Below are 26,685 nucleotides of genomic sequence, written 5' to 3' on the forward strand. Positions count from 1 at the left end.
TCTAAACTTTTGATTGGCAGTGTAGTTTGATGTTTTTATCAAACATGCCAAAGTTACTCCAGGGAGTCAGGTGTCAACATCTGTCATCATGAATTGTCGAAATCTCTAGCTATTTTACTAAAGTGTGTGTTTTGTGTGAAGAACCCTGATCATGTCTGACCCAGAGTGCTTTCTTCAGGACTCAAGGACGTCAAGTGGTGATGCAAACAACACTACAATTGATTATTGTACAAAATTAAACACAACCGTCACATATCTGAAACACTAGTGATTGACGTTTTGGAAAATTGACTTATAAATGTCATTTGAATTTTGATGCTCTTAGCACAAAACGCAATGTGGTCATGATTATCCTCACTACATGAGCCTGTAGTCTAGATCAACATGTCCTTTACCTTGTGTAGTTTTGTTCACAATTTCAGAGGATGGTGCATGTTGAATCGACCTAATGTGACTCGCTTCTCTCCGTCTTGGTGACCTCTGCAGCAAATGCAGTGCTTCAACATTGTGAGTGTTGAGAGTCAATCATGAGTCATAAATGGCCTGAGTCCAATCTGGTTCTTCTGAGGGATATTTTCCCAGAATCAGAGCGAGAGGAAGGCAGTTTGTCTTCGCACAGCTGCACCATGTAGCCGCTCTCGTCCTAAATCATCAAGAGTGATTATCTTCATCATCATCATCTACTCAACTGCTTTCCTCCAGTATAAGAGCTCTAACTGATCTAGCACCGTTTGTGCTACAGACAAGGATACAGAATGATTTTTCAGATCATGATTCTTTCATATTATATATAAAATCATAAATATATTTTTTTATATTTTTATGTTTTAAAAAAAAATTGTTTTGAGGTTCATTTGTGAGGTCAGGCACTGATGTCAGACGAGAAAGCCTGGCTTGCAGTCTCCGCTCTAATTCATCCCAAAGGTGTCCTATCAGGTTGAGGTCAGGACTCTCACCCATGTCTTTATGAACCAATGCTTTGTGCACTGGTCATGCTGAAACAGGAGGAGGTCATCCTCCTGTTCCCACAAAGTTGGGAGCATGAAATTGTCCAAAATGTCTTGGTGTGCTGAAGCATTAAGAGTTCCTTTCACTGGAACTAAGGGGTCAAGCCCAACCCCTAAAAAACAACCCCACACCATAATCCTCCCTCCACCAAACTTTACACTTGGCACAATGCAGTCAGGCAAGTACTGTTCTCCTGGCAACTACCAAACTGAGACTCGTCCATCGGATTATCAGACAGAGAAGCGTGATTGGTCACTCCGGAGAACACGTCTCCATTGCTCTAGAGTCCAGTGGCGGCGTGCTTTACTCCACTGCATCCAACGCTTTGCATTGCACTTAGTGATGTAAGGCTTGGAGGTCTGTAGGTATTGATTCTGCAGAAAGTTGGCACTGTGTGCCTCAGCAGCTGAGATTTTTGAGAATCTTTGATTTTACGTGGCCTACATGGCTGAGTTGTTGTTTCCAAATCTAATTTTGTCGCAATATTATCCTGTTTGACACTGTGAAGCTGCTTTGACACAATCGTGATTGTAAAAGCGCTATATAAATAAAGTTGATTGATTGATTGATTGTTTCCAATTGTTTTTACTTTGTTATAATACCACTAACAGTTGACTGTGGAATATTTAACAGTGAGGACATTTCATAAATGGACTTATTGCACAGGTGGCAACCTATCACGGTACCACGCTTGAGTTCACTGAGCTCCTGAGATCGACCCATTCTTTCACAAATGTTTGTAGAAGCGTTCGCATGCCTACTGCTTGATTTATACACCTTTGGCCATGGAAGTGATCGGAGCACCTGCATTCAATGATTTGGAGGAGTGTCCCAATACTTTTGGCCTCATAGTGTTTTTGAAATTTCTTGTCTTTGTGGTTTTCTCAGTCAAACATTATGAGCTGAATAATCAGAATAATCAGAGCTGAATAATCAGAGCGCCTAGAGAGCCAGCTAAAGAAACATACACTATCTGTTCTCTTCAAATGACACTTTGAAAGAGACTCAGTGTCTGAAGCCTCGAGCGGCACTCAGACTGTTCAACCTTAAACAGACAAACAGCCTGAAACATGTGGAGCTAGAAAAGATTAAAAAATTTGCATTAGCGTTAAATTTTGCATTAGCGTTTGATTTTTTGATTTGTTTTTGTGGCATATTTTTATGGATCTGCATTTATAAACAGCATATTTGGTAAAATATAAAGATTATGGAATTACAGTTTCAAGCTTTTAGCTAAAGAAGAAAGTCTGTATTCTAAATAAAATTTTCCTTTGACTATGTGAATAATGAAAAACTGCAAATGTTTAATATATTAAAGGGTTAGTTCACCCAAAAATGAAAATTCTCTCATTAATTCCTCACCCTAATTCCGTTCGACACCCGTCAGACCTCCGTTCATCTTCAATTTTGTTGAAATCCGATGGCTCAGAAATATCGTTTGAACCCTGATATCTTTTAACTGAATGAAATTAACAGATGTATGCCGATTCTAATTTAATCCTTTTGAATAACTGCATATAAAAAAGGATTATTTAAATAAAATCAAATAGATGCAGATAATTAAAAATAAACTATGCCATGATTTAGTTATTTTTTGGAGTACGGAAATCTTACCTGTTTTATTTTTGTGTCTGACAAATATGCATTACATTACGTTTGTTAGTTGTTTATGTAAAAATGTTGTAATCCAAATGAATGGAAAAATTGACAAGTGAACTTCTATGTGGAGTGTCCTGATGTTGTTTATGACTGTTGAATGCTGTATGAATCTACTGTATGTGGGATGTGTTGCAGATGGGTTTACACACACACACACACACACACACACACACACACACTGCAGCTCTGAGCACTGAGTTCAGTGTCTTTACGTAGAGCGCCAGCTCTAATTGAAAACACTTGATTTTCTTATGCAGTTGTAATATGAACATTCCCGGCACAAGGTTTTTTTATTTTTATTTTTATGTGACACACACTTACACGCTCATAAATAGTTTTATATATGCACTCGCACAGCAGTAAGCCAGGCTTCAAACTAGCTACCCTTAAAAATAACACACAATATTGCAATAAATAACACTGCAAATCTAGCAACATTTTTATATTTTCTTCTTTTAAAAAAAATGTAATGTTCATTTATAACACTCTACGTATCTTATACAGTAATGGGTATGGAAAGTATTTAGACCCCATTCAAATTTTCACTCTTTGTTATATTGCAGCCATTTGTTAAAATCATCATTTGTTAAAGTCCATTTTTTTCTCTTTAATGTTCACACAGCACGCCATATTGACAAAAAAACACAGAATTGTTGACATTTTTGCATATTTATTATAAAAGAAAAACTGAAATATCACATGGTCCTAAGTATTCAGACCCTTTGCTGTGACACTCATATATTTAACTCAGATGTTGTCCATTTCTTCTGATCATCCTTGAGATGGTTCTACACCTTCATTTGAGTCCAGCTGTGTTTCATTATACTGATTGGACTTGATTTGGAAAGCTACACACCTGTCTATATAAGACCTTACAGCACACACTGCATGCCAGAGCAATTGAGAATCATGAGGTCAAAAGGAACTGCCTGAAGATCTCTGAGACAGAATTGTGGAAAGGCATCTGGCCAAGGTTACAAAAACATTTCTGCTGCACGTGAGGTTCCTAAGAGCACGGTGGCCTCCATAATCCTTAAATGGAAGATGCTTGGGATGACCAGAACCCTTCCTAGAGCTGGCCGCCCGGCCAAACTGAGCTATCAGGGGAGAAGAGCCTTGGTGAGAGAGGTAAAGAAGAACCCTAAGATCACTGTGGCTGAGCTCCAGAGATGCAGTCGGGAGATGGGAGAAAGTTATAGAAAGTCAACCATCAGCCTCTCCTCAGTGCAAGACACATGAAAGCCTGCATGGAGTTTGTCATAAACACCTGAGGGACTCCGAGATGGTGAGAAATACAATTCTCTGGTCAGATGAGACCAATATAGAACTTTTTTGTCTTAATTCTAAGCGGTGTGTGGAGAAAACCAGGCACTGCTCATCACCTGTCCAATACAGTCCCAACATTAAAGCATGGGGGTGGCAGCATCATGCTGTGGGGGTGTTTTGCACCTACAGGGACAGGACAACTGGTTGCAATTGAGGGGAAAGATGAATGCTGCCAAGCACAGCGATATCCTGGACGAAGTGCTCTCCAAAGTGCTCAGACCTCAGACTGGGCTGAAGGTTCACCTTCCAACAAGACAATGACCCTAAGCCCACAGCTAAAATAATGAAGGAGTGGCTTCACAACATCTCCGTGACTGTTCTTGAATGGCCCAGCCAGAGCCCTGACTTAAACCCAATTGGGCATCTCTGGAGAGACCTGAAAATGGCTGTCCACCAACGTTTACCTCCAGATGACCTGCTGGAGGAATAGCAGAGGATCCCCAAATCCATGGCCAGGTGTTAAAATCTTGTTGCATCTTTCCCAAAAAGACTCATGGCTGTATTAGATCAAAAGTGTGCTTCTACTAAATACAGAGCAAAGGGTCTGAATACTTAGGACCATGTGATATTTCAGTTTTTCTTTTATAATAAATATGCTGTGTGTACATTAATGAAAAAGAAAATGAACTTAAATTATTTTAGCAAATGACTGCAATATAACAAAGAGTGAAAAATGTAAGGGGGTCTGAATACTTTCCGTACCCACTGTATATTATGTGTTATACTTGCATTGCATTTGTGTTATACTATGTGTTATATTACCTTGGCAAAATAATAATAATGACCTATTCCACACTGCTGTGAGGGAGTTTCTAAAAGAGCTGCTGAGGGAGTGACTGCACATTTGACATCTTTCTCTCTTTGTCTGTCACGATCCATCACTCTTAATTTTTTCCTCTTCTGGAAAGTCGTGAAAAACACAATAGAAAGGTGCTGTTGGAGAAAACAGCGAAATAATATTTGTTATGGTCAGCTTTATAATTTTACCCTGCTGTAGTGTAGTTTACTCTGAAAAGTGTGCATTGTTTTCAACGGGAGCGTTGCAGCTGAAACCAGACTTATGGTGGTCAGCTGGACATTTTGGTTAGGCTGGCCTGTTTTGATGGGTTTAGTGGGGTCAGTTTAGACCAGCAAACTACAAGTAGCGACAGATCTTTTTTTCTGTATTGTGAGTGACGTACATATGCGGGTATAAAGGATCATCTGAAAAGTGATAAGACCTCATAGTGTTACAATAAGGACTCCCAAGCTCGATCAAGTTTTATTCTATCCAAAATAAATCACATTTCTGTAATTATTATTTACACTTTAACCAATTTTATTAATATTATTACTACTATATTATTAGTAATGCCATCTCTAATAAAGAGATTTTCCACTAATTATTTAGCTTCAGCTGGAGAACTCTCGGTTGCACTCTGTCATAATTTGCGCTGTTTTCTTCTACCACAATAGCATTTGTAAAGGCTGCATTACACTCTAGCGCCACAGCGCCGTAGCGGTCAAATTGCGATATTGCAGGAATTTTTTATTGTCGACAATGTCGACTAATCGTTTCAGCCCTAGTATACATATACAGTACACAGATCAGACAAAACATTATGACCACCTTCCTAATATTTTGTTGGCCCCCCTTTTGCTGCCAAAACAGCCCTGACCCGTCGAGGCATGCTGTGGTATCTGGCACCAAGATAGCAGCAGCTCCTTTAAGTACTGTAAGTTGTGAGGTGGGGCCTCCATGGTTCGGAATTGTTTGTTCAACACATCTCACAAATGCTCGATTGGATTGACATCTGGGGAATTTAGAGGCCAAGTCAACACCTCAAACTCGTTGTTGCACTCCTCAAACCATTCCTGAACCATTTTTGCTTTGCGGCAGGGCGTGGTAGGTGGTACGTGTCAAAGTAACATCCACATGGATGACAGGACCCAAGGTTTCCCAGCAGAACATTGCTAGCTTGGCTTCTTCCTATAGTGCATCCTGGTGCCATGTGTTCCCTAGAAAAGCAACACACACACCACCCAGCCATCCAAGTGATGTAAAAGAAAAAGTGATTCATCAGACCAGGCCTCGTTCTTCCATTGCTCCGTGGTCCAGTTCTGTTGTTCACGTGCCCATCTGTTTGATTAGACCACATGGGCCAGCCTTCGCTCCTCACGTGCATCAATGAGCCTTTGCCGCCCATGACCCTGTCGTCGGGTCTCCTCTGTTCCTTCCTTGGAGCACTTTTGATAGACACTGACCACTGCAGACCGGGAACAGCCCACAAGAGCTGCAGTTTTGGAGATGCTCTGACCCAGTCGTCTAGCCATCAAAATTCGGCCCTTGTCGAACTCACTCAAATCTTTACGCTTGCCCATTTTTCCTGCTTCTAACACATCAACTTTGAGGACTTGCTACCTAATGTGGTAATTATGTTATGCCTGATCGGTGTGTATTTATATATATATACACCAATTGTGCAAGTTCTTCACATTGTCTGACTTTTTAAAAATGTATTTGCAAATGATGGTGGAAAATAAGTATTTGGTCAATAACAAAAGTTTATCTCAGTACTTTGTTATATACCCTTTGTTAGCAATGACAGGGGTCAAACGTTTTCTGTAAATCGTCACAAGGTTTTTACACACTGTTGCTGGTAGTTTGGCCCATTCCTCCATGCAGATCTCTTCTAGAGCAGTGATGATTTGTGGCTGTCGCTGGGCAACACAGATTTTCAGCTTTCTTCAAAGATTTTCTATGGGGTTGAGCTCTAGAGACTGGCTAGGCCACTCCAGGATCTTGAAATGCTTCTAACGAAGCCACTCCTTTGTTGCCCGAGGCGGTGTGTTTGGGATCATTGTCTTGCTGAAAGACCCAACCACGTTTTATCTTCACTGCCCTTGCTGATGGAAGGAGGTTTTTACTCAAAATCTCATGATACATGGCCCCATTCATTATTTCCTTTACACTGATCAGTCGTCCTGGTCCCTTTGCAGACAAACAGCCCCAAAGCATGATGTTTCCACCCCATGCTTCACAGCAGGTATGGTCGCATTCTTTCTCCTTCAAAAGCCCTATACGGACTGGATTAGTTTAACATGGGGACGTGGGGGTAAAGTAATTTTTACCAGAGGTTATCTGTGATTTTAGTCCTGTCCGAATGTGCCATCTCGGTAGTCATTACGGACAATGTCAGTAAAAATTACCAAGACTTTTACCTTCTGTAAAAACGTCCTGAAAAATGACCTGGGGTAATACTAATCCCGTTCGAATAGACCCGCTGTAAAAATGTGAGGTAAAATTCCATCATTTCCTTTTTAATTTTTTTTTAAAAACGCATTTTGCGAGCTTTGAGGCGCTTGAAGCATTCGGTTGCGTTGTAGGTGGAGGGACAACTATGTGGCAAACCTCCAGTATTTTCCGCATATCATTTAAAACAAAAAGAAGATCAAAAGCACTTATTAGAGGCACAACACTTATTTTAGCTCTAGGAAAGTGTCTATTACCAACACAATCCAATCAGTATCTAATCAGAATCTAATCCAAGAACAGATCTAACTGTTTATTAAAACAAACATTATATTGTAGACAGAGTTCAGACTGGCGCTCATGTGTGTTTGCTCACGTGATAACAGCAACGTCATACGCACATGACGACACAGAGGTTACCATGGTGTGTAAAGCGAGTTACTCCTCCCACTTCTGCTAGTTTTACTTAGATGTCTTAATCCCGTGCGAATTGACCATTAATATTACAGACGTCCTGATGTAAAATGACTTTACCCCGACGTCCCCATGTTAATCTAATCCCGTCCGAATAGGGCTTAACACGACAAATTGACATTTAACCATATGACATTCTCTCAATCCTCGTCTGGATCATCCAAATGCTCTCTAGTAAACTTCAGACGGGCCCAGACATGTACTGGCTTAAGCAGGGGGACACGTCTGGCACTGCATGATTTGAGTCCCTGGCGGCATTGTGTGTTACTGATGGTAGCCTTTGTTAATTTGGTCCCAGCTCTCTGCAGGTAATTCACTAGGTCCCCCAGTGTGGTTCTGGGATTTTTGCTCACCGTTCTTGTGATCATTTTGACCCCATGGGGTGAGATCTTGCTTGGAGCCCCAGATCGAGGGAGATTATCAGTGGTGTTGTATGTCTTCCGTTTTCTAATAATTGCTCCCACAGTTGATTTCTTCACACCAAGCTGCTTACCTATTGCAGATTCAGTCTTCACAGCCTGGTGCAGGTCTACAATTTTGTTTCTGGTATCCTTTGACAGCTCTTTGGTCTTGGCCATAGTGGAGCTTGGAGTCTGACTGTTTAAGGTTGTGGACAGGTGTATTTTATACTGATAATGATTTCAAACAGGTGCCATAAATACAGGTAACGAGCGGACAGAAGAGTGTCTTAAAGAAGAAGTTTAAAAATCAGACAATGATGATTGATTTTCTGTAAAAAAAAAAAATCCTTCTCATTCTGTCTCTCATAGTTGAAGTGTACCTATGATGAAAATTACAGGCCTCTCATTTCTAGTATGAATCTCATACAACTTTGAAATTTGAAGTTTGTTAAATTATTTTGAGTTAATTTGTACAAACATGTTGCCATGACTTATTGATCATATCACTTCTTACTGTGTGAACGTAGTTTACAGTCATGAAGACACACATTGAACACAAATGGCTTGTGTCTTCTAGACTGTATTTTGCTGGCATGATATGCAGTAATTTAATTTAATTCATTAACATAAACACTTGGAAATGTTTTGACACAATGAAATAATCATTTGCGGTTTGTTTTCTCTTGTAGGATCACACGCGCGTGGTCAGTCCCATCATTGATGTTATCAGTCTGGATAACTTTGCCTATCTGGCCGCCTCTGCAGACCTGAGAGGAGGTGAGAGAAATGTATGTGTGGAATATGTGCAGAGCTTTACCACAGAAAGTTTCTCTTTAATATTTATTTCTGCCCCAAAGCAATGAGAGTAAATGGAGAACTTCTTAGATGTTTCTCCTGAGAATAATTCCAGGTAATCTCACATGTATCTCCTCTAAAGAGTCTTAGAAATCTCACTCTGCTCAGATTTGACAATATACTATAGATTCAATATGAACCGGTGTTATTTTAGTATTTATTTATGTTATTATATCATTTTTTATATTTTGCTTTAGCTTTTACTTTCATTTTTCTTTTTAGTTTTTAGTTTTTATTTCATTAAAAAAATATATATTTCAGCTTGATTTGATTTTAAAACTTTCATTTTTGACTTAACAAAAACAGCACCCAAAGATTTCACCAAATTCTTCTAAAAATCAAATGATTATTAATGTTATAGCTCTACTCGTATTATTTGTCAGAATTTGACTTTATATTTATTTATTTTTTAGGAATGTTGCCAAACTGAGCAATACAGTGCTCCAAAAAATATGCTTAACTCAAACTATCAGTAAATGTCAAGATGTCTGATTTAGTGCTGGACTGATATATCTCCAAGTCCAATATAGGCCAATTTTTGACATTTTTAAATGATCTACGTCGGCCCAAAAGTGTTTCTGTTGGGCTGATAAGTTTCAGAAACAGCTTTTATTCTGACAGTGCTAAGAATGGCAGCACCTGACCTTTAAATCCTTGATTTTAAACTATATCCAGTTTGCTACTGTCATAATTACTGTGTACTATGTGCAAAATTAGCGATACCTGGTCTTTATTTGAGAAAATATGATTCCCGGTGCGCACAAACTTACCACGGTGCTCTGTTGGTTACAGTTTTTACTTTCTTTTCATTCTTGTTTTAAGGTGAACTAAGGTGATCTAGGAATGGGAAAAAAAGAAGTATATTTATAAATGAACATTAACCAAGATATGTAAAACATTTGGAATGTAATACATGTTAACTCTGCAAATGGCCATGTTTACAACCTTGTTATGAAGTGTTAAAATCATAATCCCCATTATACACCCCAAAAGCATAATATTTTTCATAATAAGTAGTATTGCCACCCTTGATCGGCCACAAGAAAATCCATAACGGTCGACCACGAGTCAGTGATTGCTGACAGATAAAAAAAAACTGCATGTGTTTATTCAAGCGATCCAGAAATAACTGCTTCAATATTTCCCTTCTGACATCAGGTTTCGACTGGAGTTTACACTTCAAATGGGAGCAGATTCCTATAGAACAGAAAATGGCAAGAAATGACCCCACACAACCAATCAGGTCTCTCTCTCTCTCTCTCTCTCTCGGTCAGAACACAGCAAACATTCTTGAAGAATTTGCACATCATCTTAATTTAATATAAAAAAAGTAATGAATTAATGATTATTCTGAAAGACATCATGACAGGGATTCTACTGTTGCTGCAGAAACAAACACAACTTTTATCTGCATTCGATTGACAGATAAACCGCATTCTCATGTTTCACTGTTGGTTTTAGTTTTGTGGATATTTGAGCAAGCAGTTTGCTTCATATGTTCAGTTTAGCAACATTAAGTTAAAGTTAAAGAGAGGGAACTTTGTCATTTAACTAATTTGTGCATGCAGGCTATGATTCATAATTTTATCCTTGAAAGAACGCAGTTTTCCTACTTCCTTTACTTTGAATTATTGGGTAATGTCAATGGTATGACCCATTTCAGATGCATCCAAAAGTAAAACAACAGTGTTTTTTATATATAAAACAATATTTATATAAATGTGTGTATATATATATATATATATATATATATATATATATATATATATATATATATATATATATATATATATATATTAGGGATGCCACAATTCTCAATATAATATTGAACAGTTCGGTACGGCATTCACGGTTCAATACGCGCTTGTGAATGTTTGCATTTTTTTTTTGCATTCGGTTTTGCATTTAATTAATTATTTATATTTCTCTCCATTTTAAATATTTCTCTCAGTTTATTTCGGCTCTGTTTGAGTGTGCCTGTGAGTCTACACGCTGATATGAGCAAATATTATCCAATCATACGCACTAAAGTTAGGGGGCGTTTACAGTTTAGCCGCGTTTTAAAGCCTTGCCAGTTAAACATTTCATTTGCGTTTTACATGCGCTGAGCGCGCGCACTAAAAGCCTGACAAACACGTGATTACTGGATTAGTCTGCGCTAATACTATCAAATACACACAAGGTTAACATAAACACAGTCGGTTATGTCTGAAGTGAAAGTAAAATCGTGTGTGTCTGTATATGAGATGCGAGCAGGTCTTAGCAGCGCAGCTATGGCGTTTTAATAAAGTCAAAAGTCGCGCGCACGAAAACCACGAGCACGCGAATAAACCCAAGCGCGCAAAACAGACCCACGAGAGGAAAATAGCAACGCGAGAGCGCATCTGTGCACCCGCGAGAGCGCATCTGTGCAGCCGCGAGCGCATTTGTACACCGCGAGCGCGCATTTGTACACCGCGAGCGCGCGAAACAGTATTTAGGGGCGGAAATGAATACTAGCGCAAGCCCCTGCTGCCTAGCGCGCACAACTGCAAATGAGCGCTCGCGTGACTACTCAACACTCGCTCGCTCCTCGAGTTGACTTTTGACACTTTGAGGGCGGGGCAATGACTTTTGTCTTCCCACCTGTGATTGGTCATTTGTTTAATCAGTTTCACTCTTGTTTAAACATGTAGCAGGACTAGGACAAGGCACGTTTTAAGGAACCATTATGTCGGACCCTGAGTAGGTAATTTAATTTTTAAGTCTTTGTGTTTCGAGTGCAATATATTCAATATATGAAATTGTATTGTACAATTTCAAAGGTATTTTGTTTACAATCATCTTGAATAGTTTGTATAGGACCTTAACACCAAAAAAGATAAGCTAATTTAAGATAAAGCTGGCTAACCCATAAATGTAGGATGTTAAAGGTTAGTTTTGACCTACATTGACAATATACAGTAAATAAATCATCGCTGAGTAGCATTTCTAACTACTTAACAAAACTAGTATGCTAATGTATAAACAAAGCAGCGTAAATGCAATCTTTGTAATTTATTCAAACCACAGCACCGACCCCTATTGCCCTATTGCTATTATCGTAATGCCGTTTATAAAATGATTAGAACACATTACAAACGGCATTAGTGAAACTTAAGGGTTACATCACTGAAAGCGTTTTTCTGCTGATGGTCTATGTGACCCTGTAAAAAGTGTAAAACAAAAAAAAGTGACGTTTTGATGTTTTCTGTCATCCTATATGCAAACAATTAAGAAAATAATTTTGATAGATGTACTACTAAGACCATGTTTGAAATAGGGAAATTAGTAAGTAAAATCAAACTTTGATGCTCATTATCTATTTTTTTTAATACTTTCCTGGACTCAAAGGATGAGTAGAGATAATGTAACCCTTTCAACTTTTGAAGTGTGTTTATCACAAAAGTGACATGGTATCTTAACATCTCATTAATTATTCTTTGTTCTGTCAATAGCTAAGACACCACTTTTTGGCAAATCTTTTACACAAGTTGCAACAGGCCTTCAGCACAACACCACTGGATTTAGATTATCTGGAGTTTCTGTGTCGTCAGGAGCTGTATATTCTGGAGGCCCTGTCCAGTCACATACAAGTACCCCCTGCTATCATTTACATTTACATGTAATCATTTAGCAGACGCTTTTATCCAAAGCGACTTACAAAAAAGGGGAGAGTAATAGAAGCAACGAAACAGACAAGGCCAACAACCTGTAAGAGCTGTAAGAAATCTCAATTAATTAGCACAGTACAAATATATATATATTTTTTTTTAATAGACATGTACAACAAAAACTCACGTACGCAAAATACAAAACACTGGATTTTGATAGCTATGATAACAACCCATTAGGACTAAGGCTGTTGCCCCAGCTGTTGTCGTTAATGCAGATTCAGTGGCCCAATGGGTGGTATCACCCAGGCTTTGCAAGAGCTCTTTGACCTTATACGGGCACAAGCGGAACATCCAGCACCATGTGTCAGATAAATAAATCACAAAGATTGCATTTACGCTGCTTTGTTTATACATTAGCATACTAGCTTTGTTAAGTAGCTAGAAATGCTACTCAGCGATGATTTATTTACTGTATATTGTCAATGTAGGTCAAAACTAACCTTTAACATCCTACATTTATGGGTTAGTCAGCTTTATCTTAAATTAGCTTATCTTTTTTGGTGTTAAGGTCCTATACAAACTATTCAAGATGATTGTAAACAAAATACCTTTGAAATTGTACAATACAATTTCATATATTGAATATATTGCACTCGAAACACAAAGACTTAAAAATTAAATTACCTACTCAGGGTCCGACATAATGGTTCCTTAAAACGTGCCTTGTCCTAGTCCTGCTACATGTTTAAACAAGAGTGAAACTGATTAAACAAATGACCAATCACAGGTGGGAAGACAAAAGTCATTGCCCCGCCCTCAAAGTGTCAAAAGTCAACTCGAGGAGCGAGCGAGTGTTGAGTAGTCACGCGAGCGCTCATTTGCAGTTGTGCGCGCTAGGCAGCAGGGGCTTGCGCTAGTATTCATTTCCGCCCCTAAATACTGTTTCGCGCGCTCGCGGTGTACAAATGCGCGCTCGCGGTGTACAAATGCGCTCGCGGCTGCACAGATGCGCTCTCGCGGGTGCACAGATGCGCTCTCGCGTTGCTATTTTCCTCTCGTGGGTCTGTTTTGCGCGCTTGGGTTTATTCGCGTGCTCGTGGTTTTCGTGCGCGCGACTTTTGACTTTATTAAAACGCCATACGCAGCCTAGTGATTGTGAACACTTGTCCTTAAAGGTGGGGTAAGTGCTTTCTGTAACCGTTGTTGATATTTCAATTCACCAAAACAAACACGCCCCTACCCCCAAAAAGGGTCTCGGCCCTATATTGATAGCTCCGCCCCACACATACGTAACCCAGGCAACGACTATGGCAGAATCTGTGTGTAAGTTACTAATCCAGGTTGAATATTCAATGAAAAAGTCACCCCTTCCATCACAAAAACACAAACCGTTCTCATGAACAACTCGATAGTACACAGGCATGACAGTCCAACTAACGAACATATTACAATTATGGCAAGATTAGAGTTATGGTGATCACAAAACACAAACAGTTCTCATGAACAACTGAATAACGTTAGTATAAACTTGATAGTCCAGCTAACAACATATTACAATTACGACCGGATGGTTTATATAGATGAAAAGAGGAAACAAACTTATATTAGGAGTGTAGTATCTTACCTTTCGGTCACATTTTGTGAGCTGACGCTTGATACACTGAGGGGATTTAGATGCTCCATATGGTGTGGAAATGAACAGGTTATCATCGCTGAAGTGAGCCACAATACGATCGCAAATGGAAAAACAAGTGGACATGACACACGAGCATATTCAAGCAAAAGCCAGAATATATTAGTTCTTATATAACATATAATATATAACACTTACCCCACCTTTAAAGGGATAGTTCACCTCTAAAATTATGTTAATAAAACAACAAAAGACAAAGAGAAAATCCCTCACTGCTCTTGAATAAAGTAATAATATAGTAGCTTTTAATCATTGTATATTGAAGACTATGTAGTTTTAATTTTAGCCTGCATTTATTAATTCAGTTTCATACTTAAATGCTGTACATCTCTGAGCTGCCACTGTTAATCTTTATATAAATGTATTTTATTTTATACAATACACTAGCAATGTGTACAAGGTTTTAAGTCAAGTTAAGTTTAAGTACGGTTTTTCACAAAAAAAGTTACAATAAAAACATTCTCCTTAACCTCTTTCTGTTCCTGTCGCCTAAAAATAGAATACTAAAAAAAAAACGAACTGAACCGAAAACCGTGGTTAAAAACCGAGGTACGTCTTGAACCGTGGACTAACTGTATTGTTGCATCCCTTATATATTTTTTTTTTCCTGACTGTTGGTAAGGACATGCCCCTAGCATCCCTAATAAATTCAATGCTCTTGATACTGCTGTTCACGCAGGACTCCTGTAATTGCTGGAGGAATCTTCATAATGGATAAAAGCTGGTTCAATCACCTGGGTCAGTACGACACTCACATGGATATTTGGGGTGGTGAGAACTTTGGTAAGTAATGAAATGTATGACATTATCCTGAAAAATTATGTCACTGCTCTGCTGTCAATGTGCTGAAGTGTCAAACATCCCGTGAACAGTTTAGCAAGATGAGCTGCAGAGACTGTATAAAGAAAAGTGTGGTGAAGATGTCCTCACTAATATAGTCAAATAAACCTGGGATATTATTGCTAACTAAAGCCTCGTTTCCACCTTAAATTACCCGGAACATTTTGTACCAGGAACTTTTTTACAGGAACTTTTCTCCCCCCCAGACCTGCAACTGTTTGCGTTTCGACCGCGATCTAAAGTTCCGTGAAGATTAGGCAGATTAGTCCAAAGATGTAGGACTGCACACGACTGCTCCTCCATGTCAGTAACGGACAGTAATCATTTTTGTGTAAACCGATTGAAAGATTTAGTGGACTGTTTACATGAGACGTTATCTAAACCGATCTGGTGTTTACATGTGATGACTTACAATTGCAATCATTTTGTGACATACAGTTTGTCTGCCGCATCAAAAATGTCAATGCTGTTTTCTCCAGCAGCTGGAATGTGTTAACTGAAGCCATAGCAACTCTTAACGGCCACCAGGACTAATACAGTATATAATAAGCTATTTATTTGTTGTAAAATGTAATAATCATCTCAGAAAAAAAAAAAAACTTCTGTCAGGCGCAGTTAAAGTAAAAACTGCCTGGGGCAATATTCTTACAATACAATATACAATATACTCATAACTTACGAAATAAAAAGTTTACCCCTCTGAAAAATGAGCTTTCCTCACTTGTCAACATGAGCGCTGTCACGTCATGTAAGGACGCACACTTAAAAGTAATCGGTCAGGTCGTTTACATGGTGAAAAATAGACTGTAAAAAAACTTAGTAACGAGTATGGAAGAGATTCAAGCTGTGCTGCTTTTGCTGGTTATGTATAGGTTTACTAAAGAGGTAATTAAAGGGGGGGTGAAATGCTGTTTCATGCATACTGATCTTTTTACACTGTTAAAGACTTGGAATCCCATACTAAACATGGACAAAGTTTCAAAAGTTAAGGTGGACGTTTGATGGGAGTATTTCTTTGTCAAAAATACTACTTCCGGTTAGTCATAAGTTTCGGCAAGTTTTTTTCGATCATGGGTCCACTTGACGTTAAAGTTTCGGAATTTCCTTGTATGGGCCGTACGGGCAATTCTACCGGAAGAGCGTGAGAGAGAGAGAGAGAGAGAGAGAGAGAGAGAGAGAGAGAGAGAGAGAGAGAGAGAGAGAGAGAGAGGGAGAGAGCGAAAGTAACAGGCTACGCCCATCAAAGCGCTGGCTCGTAGGCTGCTCTGCACAGGTGATGTGACTTCAAGAAATTAACAATGTCACCAAAAAAGTGCGTTTTTGGTTGCCAGACCAAGTCCTGTACAGACTGCCAAAAAACCCCGCGTTAAGGCAACAGTGGATGGAATTTGCTTTTCCGGATCAGCAACTGAGTTGCGCAAAGGTTTATGTCTGTTCACTGCATTTCGGTGCCGACTGTTTCATAAACAAGGCCCAGTTCGACGCCGGATTTTCCAATCGCCTAATGCTGAAGGATGGAGCAGTCCCAACGATAAAGGTCCCAACGTTAGAACCGCGGGCGGTGAGTTAGACTGATTCAAGTGTCTGTGTTTTTGCCTATGCCCATCAAGTAGCCCAAACATGATCACATTTAGTTAATTGATCAATGGAGCATGCAATGTGTAGTGCGTGTACATTTGTTTAGCTGGCCACTATATGTGTAACTTTATGTTTGTGTATTGTAAAAGCACTCCAAACAACAATACACAAAGAGTGGGGAAATATGTTGAACTAAATAAGCACGCTTCTTCATTCCAATGCGCTACTATTCCGTGTCTTTCTATGTAAACACTAGCCTGCCATGCAAAACCAGTCCGCTTACTACAATTGTCTACACAAACCACGCGTAAACACACACACACACACACACACACACACACACACGTGCACAACTGCACTTCCCACATGTACACCTTCAAAGACAAAAAATACGACGATATAATTCAAGTATAAATATGTAAATAACACAAGTTATACCACATTGAGACGTCCTGCTCTAGTCGTTTTTGCTGCTGCTCCTGTTCAACTTCAGCGTCTGGGTCTGATTCCGGATCATAGATGTATGGCTGTATCTGATTAAAAGCCATTTTTTTTTTTTTTTGAATAAAGTTTTATCCCGCTGTTAGGGATGACACAGCTTTACGACGCACTCAACACAATAACAGCGGCGCGCACACGTCATTATTTAGCTCCGCCCACACGATACGCCCCCACCCGCTCTGCTTTTTTCGGAAAGACTCGGAACAGCCCATCTTTCTTATATAATTATAAAAAAATAAAGACTTTTCGGAGATATGCAGGATGCAATGCTACTCTATAGGTACTCAAGATTGACATGACACTGACTGAAACTGAGTGTTTCACCCCCCCTTTAACAACGACAGAAAAGAGCACTAATATGCAGATTCAGCAGCATGCAGCATATTCAGAAAGCTTGTAAAGCTAGATTTAAAATGACAATGTATATTATTATCAGCTATTACGGACATTGAACGTGAGATGGCTGAGACGAACGCGGCGCCATCAGACCGAGAGCAAGACTGATATTTACTAAACGTAGACCGAACCTCGCAAAAGACTTTTAAAAATGCCGGTTGAAATAAAATGCTAAACCAATCAGCACGTTCAGCGCCCAAGTCCCGCCCTCGAAAGTTCCTGAACTTTGAAAAAGTACTACCTCGCGACCAGGGCCGTTTGGAGGGGAAATATTTACCCGGAACTTCATTTAGACCCTGGTTCCTGCGGTCTAAACACACCGAGTACCACCCAAAGTTCCAGTTCCTGGGTAAAGTTCCTGTGGTGGAAACGGGGCTTAAGACTACAATACAATTTCAAAAAATTGTTAAATAAAACAAAATAAAATATACTAAACTTAAACTTATTTTATTTCAGCTAGTTGCCAAGGCAACATTTTTCATTTTGTAGTTTAACTTGATGTACTAAAACAACTAAAACTGAAATAAAATAATAATAAGTTACTCCCAGTCACCACTATAGACAATTATCCAACTATGACGACTTCCACTTCTGAGAACCCCGGAAATGTGAAAAGGGTCCATAGAAAAAGAAACAAAAATCCACAGTAGCATTTATATGACTTTCCAAAAAAGGAAAAAATAGTGAGAAGTTGATTACTTTGGTAAGAAGAGAGAACAATGTCAAATTCACCATCACTCCCTCAACCGTTGTATTGCAAACATTCACACGATAGCATTTACCAAGTTTCTGTAATTAAATGTGAAGTTAATATGTATGTGTTATAAATGTGCTTTACATTTAAAAAGATGTAATCTTTTTCCTAAAATTTCTAGATTTGCAATGTTATTAACTGTGGAATAACGCCATTACAGTCTGCGAAAAGGGTTTCAACATTGTCATATCCATTACCATCTGACAGTTGAGGAAATAAGATTTCACTTATTTCAAAAAAAGTAAAATGACAAAATGTCCTGTAGCTCGTAGTCGTGGCTGCCTAGGAAGGGACGTTTTAAGGAAAGCCTTTCCTGGTTTTTGTATCGCTCTATCGCATTGTTTTTCCTATTTCAAAACATTTGTAACCATATTTTTGCATAAATGTAATTCTTTCAATTTCCACAATCTTTCTTTTCTATTTCTGTTGTCGTAGAGCTATCCTTCAGAGTGTGGATGTGTGGCGGCAGCCTCGAGATCCTGCCCTGCAGTCGCGTGGGCCACGTCTTCAGGAAACGCCATCCCTATGACTTCCCAGAGGGCAACGCACTCACCTACATTAAGTAAATTGGCCTTTATGTAAGCTGTAATCATATGCTTTACAATGAAGTGCATGAATGAAGCGGCGTTGCGTTTTCTGTGTGTTGTAGGAACACGCGGAGAGCAGCTGAGGTCTGGATGGATGAGTATAAACAGTATTACTACGCTGCGAGACCTTCAGCGCAGGGAAAGACCTTTGGGAGGTCAGACATCTCTGATAACTCTTACGCATCATTCACACGGGGCTTCACCCTCGATGCTTAAAGGGTTAGTTCACACAAAAATGAAATTTCTTTAATTAATGACTCACCCCAATGTGGCTCCTCACCCTTAAGACCTCCGTTCATCCTCGGAACACAGTTTAAGATATTTTAGATTTAGTCCGAGGCCTTTCTGTCCTTTGAATGTAATTGTATGCCCACCTGCTGTCCACGTCCAGAAGGTAATGAAAACATCATCACAGTAGTCCATATGAGACATCAGTTGGTTAGTTAGACTCTTTTGAAGCGTTGACAATAAATTTTAGTCCAAAAATAACAAAAAATACGACTTTATTCAGCATTGTCTTCTCTTCCACGTTTGTTTTCAAACCTCAAATAAAGAATCAAACGGTTGTGAATCAGCGGATTGATTCATGATTCGGATCGCGAATGTCACGTGATTTCAGCAGTTTGCCAGTTTGACACGTGATCCGAATCGTGATTCATGACCGTTTGATTCTTTATTTGAGGAACACGGAAGAGAAGACAATGCTGAATAAAGTCGTATTTTTTGTTATTTTTGGACTAAAATTTATTGTCAACGCTTCAAAAGAGTCTAACTAACCAACTGATGTCTCATATGGACTACTGTGATGATGTTTTCATTACCTTCTGGACGTGGACAGCAGGTGGGCATACAATTACATTCAAAGGACAGAAAGGCCTCGGACTAAATCTAAAATATCTTAAACTGTGTTCCGAGGATGAACGGAGGTCTTACGGGTGAGGAACGACATTGGGGTGAGTCATTAAAGGTCCCGTTCTTCACGATTCCATCTTTCAAACTTTAGTTAGTGTGTAATGTTGCTGTTAGAGCATAAATAATACCTGTAAAATTATAAAGCTCAAAGTTCAATGCCAAGCGAGATATTTTATTTAACAGAAGTTCCCTTTCAAAGCCTACAGCGAACGGCCGGTTTGGACTACACCGCTGCACTTCCTGCTGTAATGACGTCACTAGAACCGTTTGTTGACGAACCCTCCGCCCACAAGAACACGCAAAATAGGGGGCGGGGTCTCGTTGCTCTCCCACGTGGAGAAGAGCGCACATTCAGCGCTTGCATCTCCCCGTTATGGTAAGAGGCAGAATCTTTCCAGGCAAAGTGTGCTAAGTGCTGTCCAATCACAACACGGGAAGCGCTGGCCCAATCAGAACTCGTTACGTGTTTCTGAAGGAGGGACTTCATCAAACAAGGAAATCATCAGGCCGTTTTTAGGACAGAGGAAACAGCGCTGTACAGATAAGTCAATTGTGTGAAAAATACTGTTTTTTTACACGCAAAACATGAACTCATGTTATATTGCACACATGTAAACATAATCAAAGCTTCGAAAACACACGAAGAACGGGACCTTTAACAAAAGAAATTTCATTTTTGGGTGCATAGGCGATCTGGGGTGCTTTTTCCAAAAGCATCGTTAGCCAACTATCGTCGCAAGTTTTGTCGTTATCAGCCTAGTTCAACAAGTCAGTGTTTCCCGAAACCATCGTTGCAACGAACATTCGCAAACAGCATCGCAAAACTTGCATGGTTGCAACGACAGCTCTCGACCTGTGGTTATAAGCAGAGTAGGCATGTGCCGATATAAATTTTTCATGTTGCGATTAATTGCTGAAGTTTTATCACGATATACGATATTATCACGATATTGAAATAAGTTGCAAAAAAAAGTGTTGCCATAGCATAACAGCTTTAAGAACTATTTTTGTAAGAACAAAAATAACTGAATGTTTAAATACAATAATGCACCAAAAATATATACAGCTCTGGAAAAAAAATTAAGAGACCCCTCATTGAGAAATCAATGTTAAGTGGTCTCTTGGTTTTTTTCAGAGCTGTAAAAGTACAATTTTCAAACAGATTAAATTGCAAAAGAATTAGGCTATAAAGAACAACAGGTAGGCTAGCAAATTACAATAAGGGCTCATTATTTAATGCATTAACTCAGATTGAGCAATAGCTACATTTGTTACCGAAAGTATAATGTTTTTGGTAATGTTAGTTAAGAAATACTGATCATTGTTAGTTTTATCGTAGGTCCATTAAAAAGTTATTTTGATTTTGATTTTAATGTCATTAAACAGTAACTAAGAAATTAACATAGAATGATTAATTCTTTATAAGTGTTTTTCATTGTCAGTTTGGTAATAATGAATTAACATGTTAACTAATGAAGTCGTATGTCTCAAAGTTTTACTGAACAATAACAAATAATCAGAACAGTTCTAATCATTAGGGCATGTTGTAGTCCAGATTAAAACATAAAAATGTTTAAGTTTGAAAATAAATAGCCTATTAAGTCTTTAAGTATTAAGTATTTGGTGCTGTGATGAACAACATTGAGATTACAAAAACGAATGGCTGTTTTAAAAACTACAGGCGTTTTGTTTGTTTGCGGGGTTACCGGGGTAACCGATGCATTCTGCAGTTCATCAGCGCCCTCTGCTGTCACTGAGCGGCACTTCAGCAGCGCGTCTGCTTCACCGGTTCAGTCATGTGCAAACGCACGTTGGGCTTGTTTATATCTGAGCACGTGTCCCTTTGACGCAGAACAGCGGTGTTGAGCATTTATATGGTTGATGGGCAAAGTATTCTTGAGTGCATTATAAAAAAAATTATAAATTGTTAATAAATTATTATTTACGATATTTTAAAGTGCCCACGATAACAATATTGTGCATATTCATTATCGTGATAAATCACATTATCGAAAATTGGCACATGTCTAAAGCAGAGTTTATTGTTTGCATGACATGTGGACTTAATAAATCCTTATCTTGAGCAAAATAAGCAAGCTGGCATTTAGTACAATCTATCTATTTTATTTCAAATACATACAAATGTCATTTACGACTTACGTCAAGAGATTTAAAGCACCTTTTTTGAAGAGTGGGGACGTGCTCTAGTACGCAAGAACGGGCCGATTTGACTCTGGAAATAGAGCAAAATATCTGAGAAACACAAGAATTAGTCCTCAGGTGCCGTGTCCATAATTTATAGCAAAAAAAAAAAAATCGAGCATGAATTTGATCTCAAAGTAATTCATTAAAGCAGTTATTACTCCACCCCCTGCGTGGCATCATTAACCAACGTGGTTAAACGACAGATTTGCGACAATACGGTTTCAGGAAACAGTCGTGAGCTAGTTGATTTCTTCACCGATGTATAATACTATTGTAGTTAAGCGGTGAGTAACGTCGTTGTTCGGGAAACGCACCGCTGATTGGCTCCTGACGTCACCCATTCAAAGTCAATGAGAATCGTTGACGCCGGCGCCTCGTGTGAATGCAGCGTTATACACTGTGTTTTTATATAGATCTGGTAATGGTGACCTTTGAAAGTCTTTTTTATGAGATTGTCACAGTTATATTTACCTTTGATTCTAAAGGAATAGCTACATCGTAGAATAGTTATTGTTTGCTCACCCTCACTTCAGTCCAGTCTGTGTAGCACAAAAGAGATGTTAAGCAAGATGTTATTTACAATTAAACTATCAAGCTCCATAAACGTACTTTAAGTATATATTTGAATTAGGCTTGTCCAGATGTGTCATGCCAGGTTTGAAATCAAACACCAAACAATGTACACTGAAAAAAATTGTAAGCTATTGTGAGGGCTGGATGGAAGAACAGAACCCAAGAGCAGATCAGTTCAAAATATTTATTAGGACAAAAAGCAAAGTAAAAGAAAACAATAGGTTACTATCGTAACCCCGGTTCTCTGAAACATCGAGTGGAGAGATCCACCTATGGGAAGGGCATCCGTACCTGACCTCTGCAGAAGCATCCAATTGCACCAAGTCTGACAAGACAGGCAGGAGCGCGCAGCCAATGCCCAGTAAGGCCCCACCCCTTACCAGCGGGCATATATGGGCTGCATACGCTACTGTACATCAGTAAGTATATTCGCTTCTCGTGCGGTAAGCGGGGCAACGCTGGTGGATCTCTCCACTCGATGTTTCAGAGAACCGGGGTTACGATAGTAACCTATTGTTCTCTTTCATCATCTCGTTTCGAGATCCACCTATGGGAGAGACATGGACAGCTCCCCGATTGCCCAATACACTCACAGTGAGGTCCTGTTAGCCAGAAAAAGACGGTCACCCCGAGGGGCGGTGCACGACGCGTCTCATAATCATGAACTCGCCACACCGACGCAACCGCGTAACTGCGGTGTGAAGCAGGACATGAAACATAGGCTATGTGTGTCACACATAAGGAAGGCAGGGTTAGGAAGACCCCACCCCCAAGACCGAATGTGCTACTGAGGTTCTGGTGACATCCAGCCTGTAGTAACGCACAAACGTATGGGGAGAAGCCCAACTGGCCGCAGAACAGATATCCTGCAGTGATACTCCCCTGAACAGAGCCCAAGAGGCGGCCAAGCCCCTCGTGGAATGAGCTCTGATGTTCCCTGGGGGTTGCACTCCCTTTGATTCATATGCCAAGATTATAGCGTCCACAAGCCAATGTGAGAGGCGTTGTTTAGACAGGGGATCCCCTTTGCGAGGAGGAGCCCATGAAACGAAGAGTTGGTCACTCTTCCGGAACGCGCTGGTCCTAGACACATACGTTTGTAACGCACGGACTGGACACAGGGCATTTAGCCTCTGATCCTCCGCGGAGGAAAAGGGCGGAGGGTGAAAAGCGGATAGCTCCAACACCTCCGATGTGAACGCAGGGAAACATTTCGGCATGAATGCTGGATTAGGCTTGAGGAAAACCTTATCTCCACCCAGAGAGAAATTGATGCACGAGGGGTGGACCGAGAGTGCATGTAACTCACTGACACGTTTGGCTGACGCCAAGGCCAAGAGCAAGGCTGTTTTGAAGGACAGCAACTTAAGGGGAATATTCCCCAGAGGCTCAAAAGGGAATTGAGACAGAGCTTCCAGCACCATGGAGAGGTCCCATTCAGGGATCGTTCTCCTAATGACTGGCAAGGAGCGACGGGCGCCCTTCATAAATCTGCGGATTAGAGAATGCTGCCCAACCGTTGAGCCCTCAAAACCCACATGACAAGCAGAGATAGCTGCCAGATAGACCTTAATAGTGGAAAAAGACCTGCCCTTATCCATAAGGTCTTGGAGGAAACACAAGATATCAGCGACTGAGCACTGATATGACGTGAGACCCCGCCCATCACACCACTCATCGAACACCTGCCACTTACAGCCATACAAGGACCGTGTAGAAACGGCCCTGGCATTCTGTATAGTAGCCACCACGCGCTGGGGAAGCCCTAACGCGCTTAGGTTCGTCCTCTCACGGGCCAAGCCCAGAGAGCTACCCTGTCCGGGTGTGGGTGATAAATCTCCCCGTTCGCTTAAGACAATAGGTCTGTGCGGAGGGGGAGGCACCACGGCTGGGCATACAACAGAGGGATTATCTCTGCCAGCCACGGCGCTTTGGGCCACCTGGGTGCTATCAGGATGAGAGAAAACCCCCCCTCTCTCGCCCTGGCCAGTGTGAGAATTATCAGGCACAGGGGAGGAAAGGCATACAGCAGCACTCTGGGCCACGGGTGGGCCAGTGTGTCCACCTCGAGGGGCGCGTCCAAGTCCTTTAGCGAGAAGAACATAGGACAATGGCTGTTTTCGCGCGAGGCGAACAGATCTACGGGCGCCCGTAGTCTCATCCATATCATGTCTACTATCTGAGGGTGGAGGTGCCAATCTCCGAAGAGCGGGTTCCCCCTCGATAGAAGATCCGCGCCTCTGTTCAGAATTCCCGGAACATGAGTCGCGCGTAACGACAGGAAAACTCGCCCGCTCCATACCAAACGCTTGTAAGCTAGGGCATGAAGCTTCGGCGAGCGCGCGCCGCCTTGACGATTGATAGCCACTGTCGTGGTATCGTCGCAGCGTACGAGCACATGATGTCCCTGCAGACGAGGCAGAAAATGATTCAGAGCCTTCTAATTGGTTAGAAGCTCTAAATAATCTATGTGCTCTGAAAGTAGTTTGCTCGGCCGCAAACCGTTCACAGTTCTGCCCTCCTGGGTGGCACCCCAGCCTGTTAGGGACGCGTCCGTCGTCACGACTTTCCGCAACATGACAGTCCCCAGAGGGGTACCCTGTGCGTAAAAGTCCGCGCTCTTCCAGTGGCGCTGAGCTGCAGCGCAGGTGCGCGTCACTGTTACAGAGCGGCAAAGATCGTGTAACGGGCTGAAATGTAGTGACAAAACCCATCCTCAGGGGTCCTAGTGGCAAAAACTGGATAGCTAAAGCCATAAGACCCTGTAGCCTGAGACATGTGCGATATCGCACCCTCGCCCCCTCTCTGAACTGTGACAGACAGTTCGTCAGAGAGAGAACGCGCTCCTGAGAGAGACGCGCTCGCATGGAGACTGAGTTGAGCTCCATGCCCTGGAAGATCACCCTCTGACTGGGTGTAAAGCTGCTCCTGTTCACATTCACCCTGAAGTCCAGAGATCGGGTGTGCGCGAGCACACGGGAGGTGTCCTGCAACACCTTTTCCCACGAATCGGCTATGATGAGCCAATCGCATATGTATGTCAGGATCCGTAGACCAGACATTCTTAGGGGAGTGAAGCCCGCTTCCACACGTAAACAGAAAGTTCGGGGGCTTAATTTTTGCCCGAACGGAAGCACCGTGAGTTCGTAACAAATGCCTTGATAGGCGAAACGAAGAAACTTCCGGTGTGGTGGATAAATGCTTATGTGGAGAAAAGCATCTCTCAGATCGACCGATGTGAACCAGTCGTTCCGTTTCATGACACGGGCGAGCGAACCAAGGGTTAACATTATGAATCTGTATTTCCTCAAATGTTTGTTCAACACCCTGGGGTCCAGAATAGGACGGAGGGAACCGTCCTTCTTTGTGACCAGGAAATAACGGGAAAAGAAACCCTGGTTTATCAGATTGTGGGGAACCACCTGAATCGCACCTTTGTTTAGAAGAGAGGAGATTTCCTCCTTCAGGACGTGGGCCGTGCTTTCCTCTGTGTGAGAAAAGAGAACGCTGCTGAAACGTGGATGTTTCATAGCAATCTGCAGACGATAGCCCTGTAATATCATGCGTAATACAGTAAGCCAGGCTGACACACAGCTCGTGTGAATGCTCGTCCAGGCCGTGCTGGCTTCGAGCATGCCTAGCTGGCTTATTTGTGATGCAATGGCGCCCTCTAGTGGAGAAACTAGGGACGACACGTGCAGGTTCACCATTACGAGAGAAAGGGTATTTCCCTACATTGAGAGGGTATCTCGCTGTGACGAATTCATTTGATTCGTTAGATTTATTGTGTTTTTTGTGTTTCTGTGTGTGTTGTGTTTTCTGGGAAACACTGGGGCCGAAGCCTTTATTATTTGGGTGAGGGGAACACAGTATGTGCGGTGTGGTTACACTGCTTTTGAACTTTTCCTCACGACAATCCCCTTGAACAGGGGGGAACACACATCGTCCACTAAACATATGGGCTGGGCAGCCACGGGAGGGGGACACCCTACAGCAGGAACCTTCCGTCCTTTGGACAGGGGTTCTGGGGCAGGGAGAAAGCCCAGAAAACTTCTT

The 26,685-nt window shown here is 41.0% G+C and overlaps 1 protein-coding gene across 3 annotated transcripts in view; it reads left to right on the forward strand.

Annotated features, from left to right (window-relative positions):
• The window catches only part of galnt16 (UDP-N-acetyl-alpha-D-galactosamine:polypeptide N-acetylgalactosaminyltransferase 16), an 82,309-nt gene that overhangs the window by 36,456 nt on the left and 19,168 nt on the right, over positions 1–26,685 (forward strand). For 2 of the 3 annotated variants that reach the window (XR_010908102.1, XM_067456206.1), the window contains exons 7-12: positions 8,790–8,877; positions 10,114–10,198; positions 14,963–15,066; positions 18,788–18,914; positions 19,002–19,094; positions 20,051–20,227. Coding sequence is in view for 2 of the 3 variants with exons in the window: in XM_067456206.1 (XP_067312307.1) it covers positions 8,790–8,877; positions 10,114–10,198; positions 14,963–15,066; positions 18,788–18,914; positions 19,002–19,094; positions 20,051–20,227 (674 nt within the window). In the remaining variant the exon portion in view is untranslated. The remainder of the gene's footprint in view (positions 1–8,789; positions 8,878–10,113; positions 10,199–14,962; positions 15,067–18,787; positions 18,915–19,001; positions 19,095–20,050; positions 20,228–26,685) is intronic. The other variant, XM_067456207.1, reaches the window with a different exon arrangement.

Source organism: Pseudorasbora parva, chromosome 10 (genome assembly GCF_024679245.1).
Source record: "Pseudorasbora parva isolate DD20220531a chromosome 10, ASM2467924v1, whole genome shotgun sequence".
In the NCBI taxonomy this organism is placed as follows: domain Eukaryota; kingdom Metazoa; phylum Chordata; class Actinopteri; order Cypriniformes; family Gobionidae; genus Pseudorasbora; species Pseudorasbora parva.